The 13,491-nt window shown below is 34.8% G+C and overlaps 1 protein-coding gene across 3 annotated transcripts; it reads left to right on the forward strand.

The window, feature by feature from the left end:
• The first annotated feature begins 263 nt into the window (after nucleotides 1-263).
• Nucleotides 264-13,323, forward strand: LOC139892293 (uroporphyrinogen-III synthase, chloroplastic-like). 3 transcript variants are annotated; one of them, XM_071875348.1, is made up of 9 exons: nucleotides 268-615; nucleotides 10,052-10,139; nucleotides 10,424-10,490; nucleotides 10,905-11,020; nucleotides 11,150-11,245; nucleotides 11,401-11,456; nucleotides 12,276-12,361; nucleotides 12,507-12,641; nucleotides 12,769-13,323. In XM_071875348.1, exons 1-9 carry the CDS (start codon nucleotides 421-423, stop codon nucleotides 12,824-12,826), a joined length of 897 nt encoding a protein of 298 aa, XP_071731449.1. In that variant the 5' UTR covers nucleotides 268-420; the 3' UTR covers nucleotides 12,827-13,323. The 3 variants fall into 3 exon arrangements, with proteins under 3 accessions (XP_071731450.1, XP_071731449.1, XP_071731448.1); XM_071875347.1 differs by having other exon boundaries at nucleotides 270-615; nucleotides 10,421-10,490; XM_071875349.1 differs by lacking the exon at nucleotides 12,769-13,323 and having other exon boundaries at nucleotides 264-615; nucleotides 12,507-12,645.
• The last annotated feature ends 168 nt before the right edge of the window (nucleotides 13,324-13,491 follow it).

Consider the following 13,491-nt stretch of genomic DNA (forward strand, 5'->3'; position numbering starts at 1 on the left):
GATAGTGTAAATTTTTTGTGTGATACCACTTGATAGTGTAAATTTTTTTTATTTTTAACTAGTGACACCACTGACTACGAATCCTAGATTCGCCACTAAACATCGACATTGAGTATGAATTGATTTGCGAGCTTGCCTTATTTAACAGCTTCTTTGGAAAGGTGTAACTATAACTATCATCTCAAATGTAAAGTTATAAAAGTCAAATTGAAATTATATATATAGCTACTAGTTAGAAGAAATCAAAGAAGAGGTAAGAAATTAACAAAACACCGAAAATAGAGGGTAAAAAAGGAAAGAAGAACAAAATAAACTAAATACGGAAAAAGTAACAGCTGGCTATCCTTACCTTTAATAACCACTTAACACGTACGCTTCCCTTCTCTTTGCAGCCCCCCATTTCCCAACAGAAATACAAAAATGAAATTATTATCACTTGTTTCTCTCTCTACCACAACCACTCTACCGTCGCAATCGCAACTACAATTTCACGATCACCGCCGATTTCAACCGTTCAGCGTCCGAGCTTCTTCTTCTCCGGCGAATTCTATTTCGAGCCATCCAGTTGTTGTCACCAGAGAACGTGGCAAAAACAACAAACTCATCACTGCTCTTGTAATCTCCTTTTCAGATTCCACCTTTTGCTTTCCTTGATTCCTTTCCTTTAATATTATCTCATTTTAAATTTTAATATATTATTAATATTAATATTAATATTGACACTGATATTGATATTGAATTTTTTATGCTTTTTTATTTCTTATTAGTTCTTATAATTAAAATTAATTGACCATAACATGTGGATAATTGCTCTAGTTTTTATATCGTTTATACAGATAGATATAGATATACAAGTACGTATATAGCTCATTTGATCAAATTCGTTGATGAGGTTACATTAGAATATATATGTTTATATATGTGTGTATATCTATCTATATATTTGATATTGTCAAACTTCAAATATGATGCTAGAAGCAGAAATGTAGCTAAAGTAAACTCTTAATTAGAGATGAACGAATTGAGAGAAATTTAGAGGTATTTCAAACTAGTGTTTATGAATAAATAATTTATACAAGTTATTATTTTATTATTATAAATATAAGAAACAGTTCAATGATTTTACATGTCTTTTTGTATATCTTGAGGTCAGTTGTTTTACTTAATGAAGTACTATGTGTGTGTATATCTATTCCTAATTGAATTTTATCTTATTCAGTATTATTGTTATTACTAGAGAGTATGTTTTTTTTTTAACGGCGGTTAGAATCACCGACGGGTCCGAACGCGATGTCGGAACCCACCCACCCACCCGATTATTTCTTGGGACGAACATTTTTTCTTGGGACGAACATTACAGTCCTATCGCCCCTCAGGAGGAAACGTTCTGACCTCCCTTATGAAAAGTCAGATCATCACCAATGGAACAGTCATTACAGGGTATATAATTTTAATTTATTTTCTTAAACCTGGAACAGTCATCCAATTCATATCCTAGTAATTGCATTAGGTATGGAAGCCATATATAATGTTTATGGAGATATTGATATAGGTGTTTATGTATCTAACTATTATATCTCTACAACTTTGTGATATTATTGTACTCTGTAATATTGAATCAGAATTTGATTCAAATTGTGTTCTCCATAGGAAAATGAAACAGTAATTTTTATTTAATTTATTTTTCAATTCATATTATATACTATCACTACTTAATACTACAAAGAAACTTCCTCTAGTTTCATAAAAAAATTGACACAGATATTAGTTCTACATGAGAGTGTTGTCATATCATGATAAGAAAGGTAGTTTATGAATTAAAACTAATTAATGGCAAGTGGTGCTCCATAAGCAGTCTTGCATCTATTTTGATACTTTCTTACTCATGATAAATGAAGTATATTATTTTAAGCTGAAGATGTCCTATTGACATCGTCATCACTGGCATTCATATTCTATTATCTTCACTTTGGTCGGCAGCTCGTCGGCAGGAGCGGAGCTCTGCATCCTCTATTTTTATTTATCTTTAATAATACCAAATCGGGTTCTTCTCCTACCCGTATCAAATAGAACACGCTGAGCCAAATCTTCTTCATGAGCGTAGCTTTATAGGGGATAGGAGGGGTCCCGGTCCCCCTAAAATTTGAGTAAGTAGAGAGTTTATAGCCTTTTGAGTTACGTACGTTTAGGCTTCTGAGTCATTCAAATCGGAGTCCGTATGAATAAGATATAGATTAGAGATTCAAGACTCGCAAAATTTGAATTATCAACAATTTATTTCTCAAGATTTCTTAAGTTTAAACCTAACTAGCACCAGATCTTAGTGCGCCAAGGAAAATGATTGGAAATGGTCATTGAATTACCTGGTTGGGCTGTCTACATCTGTCTACATCTGATTAAAAATAATCCCCTTCTCTGGGTAGCTTTAACAAGAAAAACTTCTTTATTAAAACCGTTTTCGCTTTACACTTAAAATAAGTTTCACCCCCAAACATTTCATTTAAACTCTACCACTACTCGCCGTTGGTCCTTTTCCTCTTTTTTCCCCTTCCCTATTTATTTCCTGCTCCTCTCCCCTATATATCTCAGTGATATCGTTTTCTAGTTACTTCTCTTTTCATCAACGCCGGAATTTGCATGCGGCGAGTACGCAGGTGGTCAAGAATTGTTTTCCATCGGGGGTAAATTTTTTTAAAAAAGGTTCACATTCCCTGTAAATTTTTTTTCTTCCATGAAAATACAAACTTTTGGGTTAGGGCAAAATAAAATTTTACGCCTGAAAATTTCAAATCCACTGAGGGCAGGTGCCTCCCCCTGCCCATTAGTAGTTTCGCCCCTGTAGGTGGTGGTTCACCATTCACCTGGTACTTAGTGTTTTCAGTGATAGTTATGGACTAGGTTGGTGATTGCTCTTCGATTTTTGACTGACGATTATCAGTCTATATGTTTCCAACCAGTTTTGATTTTGGTCACAGTTTCTCCCGGTTCATCTCCCTCCTTTCTCCCTGGTTTTGACCGATGTACCTTCATATCCCTCTTAGGTCCTCCTTTTCTTAGGTCGTTGGAATTGTATGTTTCTTTTGGTTCTATCGCCGCTCAACGTTGTTTTGTTAGAAGATGGATTTACACTTGCCACTGTTTTACTTAGTGTTTCTGTGGCCAACCTCTATCAGGCGGTGCTTCTATGAAAAGTTGGTTCGGAATAGGGATGGCAATGGATCGGATATGGATCGAGTGCGCCTATATCTATATCCATTTAATTTTTAAAATCCATATCGATATCCATTTAAATATAATTCATCCATCCATATTCATATCCTTTGGATTAAGCGGGTTATCGGGTATTCGTTGGATGTTAAGTTTTTTCAAAAATATTCCTATTATGAAATGAAATCATCGAAATGTTTTTAACAAAGATGCGTAATATATGTAAGATATACTCCCTCCGTCCCATATCTATTGTCCATCTTTCTTTTTCTGGATGTCTCAAATTAATTGTCCACTTCCATAAATGGAAAAGAATAATGTGATAAATTTCTTTTGTGCCCTCACTTTATACATGTAAGACAAAAAGATGGGTAAAAAGTAAGGGGTAAAACTGAAAAGTTAACAGAAAAGTACATGTGTCGGGTACTTTTTCTTAGACTGTGTGTTTTTTGTCTGTAGACAATAGATTTGAGACGGAGGGAGTATGAATTTAATGCTATTCACCTAGTTGTTTTCTTCACAATATATATTTTCAATAACATTTTAATAGTTTATATATATATATATATATATATATATATATATATATATATATATATATATATATGGGGGAGAGATAAAGGGATAAACACTAATTTGGGGATAAGGGATAAGTGATTTTGTTTTTTTTTTTTTTATATCTTTAGTTCTGCAATTCCAATTTTAATTTTTTTTTTGGGGAATAGTATTCATTGTGTAGAATCAGAAAAAAGTAATTTTTTTTTTTTTTTAATTTTGAAAGCAGCTTATCCTACATCTGATGTATGTTAAGCTGTTTTCAGTTTTTTTTTTAAATTTAGCCCGATTTAGAGTTTAGGGGTCGGGTTTAGGGTTTAGTGTTTTGGGTTTAGTCCCTAAACCCTAACCCCTAAACCCTAATAGCTAAACCCTAATTTATAACCCCCTAATTTCTAAACCCTAATTTCTAACCCCTTAAAAAAAACTCAGCAGCAAAACAATCAATGCATTGAATGTTTTTATTTTTTTCTTCGAGCGTTTTCCCGCCAAAATAATGACATTCATCACAAAGTGTCTTTTTTAAATGTTCATATTTTCATCTAATCTATAATGTTTGTGAACAAAGTTTTTTCAAAAAACGAAAAAAAATTACTTCCCCCCAAAAAAGTGCTTCCCTCTTGATTATATATATATATATATATATATATATATATATATATATATATATATATATATATATATATATATATATATATATATATATATATATATAGTGTTTTAATCAAGAGGGAAGCACTTTTTTGGGGGGAAGTAATATATATATATATATATATATATATATATATATATATATATATATTTAATCAAGATGAAGCACTTTTTTGGGGGGAAGTAATATTTTTTCGTTTTTTTGAATTTTTTTTTTTCAAACACTAAGATCACATGAAAATATGAACTAAAAAGACACTTTGTGATAAATATTATTATTTTGGCGGGAAAACGCCCGAAGAACTATATGATAACATGCATTATATGTAATGTTTTAGTTAAAGTTTTTTTTTTCAAGGGATTAGAAATAAGGGTTTAGAAAATTATGGTTTAGAAATTAGGGTTTAAGGGCTAGGGTTTAGATTGAATTTTTAACACGGACGATTTAGAATTTAGGGTTTAGGGACTAAACCCAACATACTAAACCCTAAACTCTAAATCGGGCTAAATTTTGAAAAAACAAACTTCATATAAGATGAAGAAAAAAAATGATGAAAAAAAAACTCAAATTAAAACGTTACTCATGATGCATGTTATCATTTATTTCTTCGAGCGTTTTCCTGCCAAAATAATAACAATTATCACAAAGTGTCTTTTTTTTAATGTTCATATTTTCACGTGATCTTAACGTTAGAAAATAAAATTCAAAAAAAGAAAAAATAAAAATAAAAAATTTACTTTCCCCTTCCCCCTTATGACCATATATATTTATATGGTAAATAGATATATTCATGGATGATAAATTGTCATCCATACCCGATCTGTTAATTTTTCACATCATCTTTATCCATATCCATTTATCATCCGTTTAAATCATCCATATCCATCTAAATGGATCGGATCGGATGAATATCCGGTAGATCGGACATCCATTGTCATCCCTAGTTCGGAGTCTTGGTTTATATGTTTTCTAGGAGTTTGGTACCTGGCTACTATCTTTCAGTTTTTCGGCTGTGCTTGACCTTCGGGTGAGTTGTTTCCGTGCTCTTTTATGTTTTCGGATGTTTGCTTCTATGATTCCAGTAGATGGTTTGAGTGTGGTATTCTTGGGTTCTCGGTGTTTTTGGCAGTTTTTTTGGGGTGGGATTCCGTTTTGAGATTAAGCCTTCCGGGGTTTGTCGGATTATCGTCATCGGCTTCACCATCTTCGTAGAGTTAGGCGTAACAGAGGTGTATTGTCGTTGACATAGGGTTCTGTGGGTGTTCGGTTGGTTCACTAGGATGTTGGTGATGTTCTTGCAATGTTCTAGCTGTGATGTCTCAAATTTCTTCGTTGCTATTGGTTAGTTTGTAGTATGGTATGACTTCAGTTCATTAGAGGTACACATGTTCGCCTTCACTATCTTTTGCGACGGTTATCAAATGAAGCTCTCAATCCATGGTGTAGAAGTATTAGGTGCCATGGTGCCATTGTAGTTAAATAGTTTTCAATTGTTCGTAGGGATACTTGCATTAGTTGGTACAATTAGTTCGAAGGTCAATTGTGTATATCTTTAGCGTGTATCCTTGTTGGAAATTATGTACTTCTTTAACGAGTATCCTTGTTGTATCTTTAGGCCCGTATCATATCCAGATGAATATGGACACCACTACACACATGGTTACATGAGGTAATGTCCTAGCTAGTTTAGGGGCGGGTATGCCTAAAGGGTTTAAATGAGGTAATAGATTGGCGACCTCATTAGGTTGGAATGAGTGGTTGGATCATATGAACTTTGACATGAAAGTCTAGGAAGCTTGTGGACCTTTAATTAGGCAAACATCGGGCATAACATGCTTCCAAGAGATTAAATAGGAGGTTATACGACAATAGGCATAAATGACTACAAATTGTAGTTCGCGGGTGAAGGGTCGCGATTCAATGACAATGTGGTCGAGTGGTATAGTGATATGATTATGTTGGTAAGGTTAGTGATTGCGGAGGATATTTTAACATTCGTGAGCGCATATGCATGGCAAGCGGGATTGGGAATGCAGTTGTGAATTGTTGGGTGAGCTTGTGCGGGGTGCCTAGCCGATCAATGATCATATTAGATCTTAAACTGGCATATAAGAGGCGAAGCCAAGGGATATTCAAGAGTCTAACGGTTTCGGATATGGATTGAGGAATGAAAGATGTACTTATTGGTGATTACTTTTCATAATGAGTGGTTCACAAAGGGGCTTACAAAGACTACACGGTTCTCACAGAAAAACTGTGTTTTGGTATTTTAAGTAGATAGATATTTATATATTGTTAGGAATTTAGTGAGCCCCAACAAGACCTTGATAACCCAGAGTTATCAACCCGCCAACAACAAACAGATAATAACAAAGTAAACACGAAAAATAATGCAAGAAACGTAAAGAACACAAGGAATTTAACGTGTTTATATCCAATATTGCTATTGGTTTAATCCATGGCTAACTAAAAAAAATTCTTATTATTTTCGTAGGTGTTAGGGTTACATGAAGTCGGGGTTTAATTTATAGAGCCTACAAATTAAAGAAACAAAAGTATGCGAGTTGCTAGACACGTACTCAATCGCGTTTCGCGACCTCCCCTCGCCATACGCGACCCTCTCAAAATACAAAACCATAGATTTGTTCGACATACAATCTCGCGTCTTAACCATGTGGCTGGCGTCCCGTGACCGACCCTCGCCAAACACGAGGGTCCTCCTGCACTTTGCTTAACATCTTCACCTCAACATCTCCTACTGAAGAATTTCAATAAAACCCAGCTTTTACCATTACTTCCGATCGTACCTCCCACAACAACATTTAACCCGCTGATTAAAACTCCTTTCGATACCACCGGATGAGCCACCCGAAACACGCCTCACTTCCAGATCGCTGTCCTGAAGGAAGTCTTTCTACACCAAAAATACCGTTGAGCAATAATCCGAACTATGCTACTCGATTGGGACCAAGAATCTCTCTTTGGATACAACACCTATCGCCTTAGTTTAGGAGATAACGGATCGGAGTTTGACCCGACTCTAGTAACCCCATTGCACAAGCAATCTATCCGTACACAAAGCATCTACCTCATTCATTTCTCTATAAAAGAATAAACCCGTTGGCATAACAAACACGTGGACTTTACCAATCAAGACCTTGTACGATAACGCGATCGTACCCTTAATAGTCCACTTGTACCTCTTTTGCTTTCACCAGTTGGAACACCAACCACATACATGTGTACGAATTTTGACAAACCCGATTTTTCCCCCGAGCCAACTCCCACTGTATGGTTGTATGGTTGTGTTCTTAACAATGACTCCTAGAAAAACCTCTCGTTCATCTTCCCCGATCAGTCGCAACATAGTTGCCGCTGGAGATGATCTACACGAAGTACCGAAGACTTCAGTGTAATCAATTATACCCGAACTCCCACTAGTTACCAAACGTGACTTAAAGCCGTTCATTATTCAACTGCCCAACTGAGCTAAAGGCTCTCTTGAGCTTGAGGATGAACCTTACATCCTTTAGCATCCACTTAGCATCAAGGTGTCTAATAGCTAAGTCTCCAATGCCCGCAACATTAAGTATCTTACCATCCGCTAGACGAATCCTACTGGAATAATACCTGAAATTAGTCATCTCGCCAATGCACATGGAAGCATGAAACGACGAACCCGAATCTAGCACTAAAGACCCGACAATAACTCCCTCACAGCACATCAGCGCATCCTTGATCACTGTAGTCATTGCGCTCTCACCCGACTTTAGACTCGGGCACTTTGACTTGTAGTGACCACCTGCTAACAATTCCAACACACTACGTTCTTACTTTTTGATCTAGCACTCCCCTGACCAACACTCAACATGGAACCCGAACCCTCACCCGAATCATTCCTCCTGATTCCTTCACTGAGAATTAAATCCCGGAATTCCCTCAAAAGTAAACTTAGTAGTTCAGGATGAATCACTAACTATTGTGACCGTCTTATACCAACTAACGGGTAATGAAGATAACGTAAACAAAGCCTCCAGCTCATCCTCGAATTTATCTCAAAAATGATTTTAACTGGGTTAAAAGCAAGTTAAATCGTTAATGTGATCCGCTACTTAAGAACCCTCCATCATCTTAGCATTCACCAACTGCCAAATCAAGAAATCCTTATTCAAAGCAGAAGACTTTTCATACATACTAGATAAAGCTGCAATCAATCCTTAGTTGTGGTTTCATCCACAATGTTGTAAGCAACGTTCCTGGCCAGAGAAAGTCGAGCAACCCTTTTAGTTTGCCTATCTAATAGATCCCATTCTTCCTGCTTAATCTCTTCAGGTTTAACACCCAATAATGCTCGAAAAGCTTCTTTTGATAAAGAACATCTTCTATCTGCTTCTTTCAAAAACTAAAATCACTCCCATCAAACCTATCAATCTTCACGTTACTTTTATATGCCATTGTTTGTGGATTACACTCGTAACACGAGCTCTGGTACCACTTGTTAGGAATTTAATGAATCCTAACAAGACCTTAATAACCCCAGGTTATCAATTCACCAATAACAAATAGATAATAACAAAGTAAACACAAAAAATAATGCAAGAAACGTAAAGAACACAAAGAATTTAACGTGGTTATATCCAATATTTTTATTGGTTCAATCCACGATCAACCAAAGAGAAATTCTTATTATTTTCGTAAGTGTCAGGTTTACAAGAAATCAGGGTTTTAGTTTATATAGCGTACAAAATAAGGAAACAAAACTCTGCGACTTGCTGGACACACATTCAGTCGCGTTTTGCGACCCCACCTCGCCATACGTGACCCCTTCAAAACACATAGCCCTGAATTTGTTCGGCACACAATCTCGCATCTTAAACTCGTGGCTCGTGTTCCTTGACTGACCCTCGCCAAACGTGAGGGTCCCCCTGGACTTGCTCCTTGACTTTTTGTTTAACATCTTCACCTCAACATATATAAGTGATATTCTAGGTTTTTGATTGATGACTATGGTGTTTTGGGTGGATATATCGTAATAAATTATTATGGTGTTATTGGTAGATAGATAAGACATATTTTTTATGGGGTTTTAAGTGGGTATTAAGAATTAAGATTAATATTGAAAGATACATATCTTAAGTATGTACACATATATTTATATATTTATTTATATTTATTTTTGTACTATTATCATTGTTTGTATTTGCTATTACTATTACTATTATTATTAGTTGTTGTATGAATACTAGTATTATATCTTTTTCTTGCTTATGGATCTGTTGGAGGAGTCTCACTACCTTCGAATATAACTACATCTTAAATCCCACATACCTCACCATCGGTAGGAATGGGTTATGTTGCTGTATTATGCAATAAAATTTCTCTGTTTCCAAATATATTTGTCAATCAGTAATGGATATCACATTATTTGGATTATCTTATGAACAACTTGTTGGGTATCACGTTATTTGGATTAACTTATAAACAACATGCATTCTTTAACATGCGGGCCTGTAGAAAGTTCTGCAGAATGCATAATAAATGCATTAAACAAGGTGGGAAAATGGCAACATAGAATCTTGGAGTTATTTTTAAATAATCAAAGTTATTGACTTTGTATTCGTGCTTTTTGTTTAATAGGCAAAACATGGGATTAACAGTTTGGAGCTCCCTTTAATTCAACATACACAATTGTCTGATTATGACAAGCTTGTTTCCTTACTGAGTTGTGAGTTAGTTTTACTCTTTTGCTAAATATGTTTCATTTTGCCACAGTAACATTTTCCAAACCAATCACATAAAAATAGCTGGTTTTGTAATGTTGTTGCTTGATGATTATGATGCTGTCTGTCTAAGAAACCTAATGTAATCCAAGTTTGATAAGATGAGATATAGCTGGTTTTTGTAAACATTATTCCTTTTGTAGTCTAATTGACGATTTTTCTTTTGAAAACCGTGGTTGTTACTTAACAAGTTTTCATTTATTTTTTCCCATTACCTTTTTTATAGCAGCTACAAGTTTTGATTGGATCATTATAACTTCACCTGAGGCAGCTGTGGTTTTCCTTCAAGCTTGGAAGTAAGTTAAACTTGATATTAATTGTTTATATATATTTGCAATTGTTCCATGCAATTTTGTTTGTTTCTGTTTTTACTTTCTTTAAATGCTTCTCGTACTATATTTACACCAAACTGTGGCTGTTATTTATAAGATTAATGACAATGTTACTCATATAACGCAAGCTCAACTTTTTGTTCGTATGTTTCAGAAGCTATCTTGCTTAACTGATTGCTTAGCAGTGACTATGGTGAATGAAATTTTTTACTTTTAATTCATATCTATATCCATACTAATATATTGTGGATTTATGTATTACATTTAAAGTAAGTTAATTAAAGACTTCTTAATTCTGCTACATGAATCATTTGCTCTGTACCTCAAAAAATAAGTCAAGTAATTCTGACAGTTTTTCTCAATTCATTACTTAATCAGTGCTGCTGGGACCCCAAGTGTTAAGGTAGCTGTGGTTGGAAATGGTACATCAATCAAATTTGATGAAGCTGCGTCGTCTAAGCAAATAATTGAGGTTGCCTTTACTCCGTCCAAAGGTGTGTGTGTGTGTAATAATATTTCTATTTACAGTCAAAAGTATAAGTTTTAGAATTTATGTATATACACAAGAGATATATCTATAACTTGTCGCAGCTTATGCATAGTTTTGTGATCTTGTTTTGCAGCCACTGGGAAGGCACTTGCTTCAGAGTTGCCAAAGCAAGGGAATGAAAGATGCACTGTATTGTATCCTGCGTCTGCAAAAGCTGGACATGATATAGGTATGTATGTACCTTCTAGCTTATATGTTACCGTTCTGCCTCCATTTTGGCTCTCCCTTTTAGGTTGTTACAAGAATCCACTTAGCCAATTTTGTTCCATAAGAAGGATATAGGTATTGTTATACTAAAAGCATGACACGGGCTCTGTATTTCAGAGGAAGGCCTTTCTAAGCGCGGATTTTACGTCACACGTTTGAATACATACACAACGGTATGTATGTATATAGGAATTCACTTTAATATATAGGAATTCTTTCTTTAAGTTGGTGAATGTTAGGTATTGATACAGTGGGGTCAGTGTTGCATTGCAGAACTCTGTTTGCAACTCGCAGAGTACTCGGTCAAACTTGGTCAAAACTTGGGATTACTCCCTAAAAAGCCCCAACCGAGTATTCCCCGAGCAGCGGTTTTGCAACCTTGAGTGGGGTTTCATCTATGATTTTTAAAGAAGACAATTTATTGCTTAATATTGATTGAGTTGAGACTACACATTTATAATGTATTTTATCAGATATATTTTTAAGTTAGGCATTTGAGACATCAAAGTTTTTGAAGTGGGGATATTTCTTTACTATTTTTTCTTCTTATTTTTAAGTTGATTCTCAATTTGCTACATTATGGGTATGTTTGGCGCAGAATTTTTAGGAGCTTTTAGCTTTCGTTAAAAAACTCCTATTTAATAAAAAGCTCCGTTTGGTTAAATGAGCTTAAAGCTTTTAGACAGAGGAAAACAGCTAAAAGCTACTAGAACTAGCGTTTAGCTTCTAGCTTTTTGTCATTTTACCTTTTATTTAACAGCTTCAGCTACTCTACCAAACTCCAAAATATATCTAAAAAGCTAGTACTAGATAACCAACTAAAAGTTATGAGCTACCAGCTAACAACTACCAGCTAAAAGTTAAAAGCTAACAGCTGTCAGTTATAAGTTATTTATTTCCTTACAGTTTCATATAACAATTCTTTAGTAACATTTGATTAATTAGTTGATCTTTTTAATTCCTTATTGTTGTGATACCACCTTGTGTTTTAGGAACCTGTTCAACATGTTGATCAAATGGTTCTTCAGCAGGCACTTTGTGCTTCTGTAGTTGCAGTCGCATCACCTTCTGCCATTCGGTAACATCCTCGTCTCATTTTATGATGCCAAATAATCTTCACATGTATCCTCATGTTGCACAAAACAGTCTTAACAATATTCATTCACTTCATCCGTATTCACCTTAATTAGACGGTTATAATTGTTGATCATGTGTTGCAACAGTGCTTGGGTGAATCTTCTACCTCAACCAGAAGAATGGGGTGGTTCAGTTGCATGCATTGGTGAAACAACCGCTTCAGCTGCAACAAAATTAGGGTTAAAAAGTGTATACCATCCATCCAGTCCCGGTCTTCAAGGGTAATAATAATAATAATAATAATTTATCTCATATGATATCGGGAATTATTATCCTGTCATAGTTTACTGCTACTCGAATTCACAGTTTTATTCACTCTTTCTTACATACATACGTTTGATTTGACAGATGGGTTGAAAGCATTCTTGATGCTTTACGTAATCAAAATCGGTTCTTGAAGACCTAAGGTATATATAACGTGTTGTTACTATTGTACACACCTTTAACCGTAAATTTATAGAGATTATGGGAGCTGAGGCCCACCAAGGCACCAAGTTAATAGCAGCGCATCATGAGTACAGTTTTATGTCCCTGTAGTTTTTTAGAAACACAATGTGAGTATGCTGTAAATGACTACTATATACAAGTATCTTTTAATATCAATTGTTGCAAAGTCACTGCTGTAAAATGCACTTTATCACTTCTGCACTGTGTCGTTTCGTGTTTATTATGGCACATTTGGAAGGCCCTTAATTTGACCATCTTCAACCCGCAGAAAGCCAAGCAGAATATTGATTTTTATTTGATTCGTAATTTTTCGTTTAATTGGTTTAGAAATAGAGGCAATTTAATGTTTTTTGAAACGTTTGGCTTATAAGCCATTGTAAAAAACTGTTGTAATTTTTGCTCATTGGTTTCCCTAGTGTCTTACTAGTGAGCCGAGCGTTTTTATAATAAAAATTAACTAGCTAAATATGCCTGTAGCAGTTTTTAGTTATTAGACTTAAAAATGACCGCGATTAGATTACTAATACATTTATTATGACCAGTGTCTAGATAATTAGTTTTATGCAAACGTATTTGATAACTATTTGTATGCGTTCGTCATTTTCATTTCATTTGGTTTATTAA

This window comes from Rutidosis leptorrhynchoides, chromosome 2 (genome assembly GCF_046630445.1).
Source record: "Rutidosis leptorrhynchoides isolate AG116_Rl617_1_P2 chromosome 2, CSIRO_AGI_Rlap_v1, whole genome shotgun sequence".
In the NCBI taxonomy this organism is placed as follows: Eukaryota; Viridiplantae; Streptophyta; class Magnoliopsida; order Asterales; family Asteraceae; genus Rutidosis; species Rutidosis leptorrhynchoides.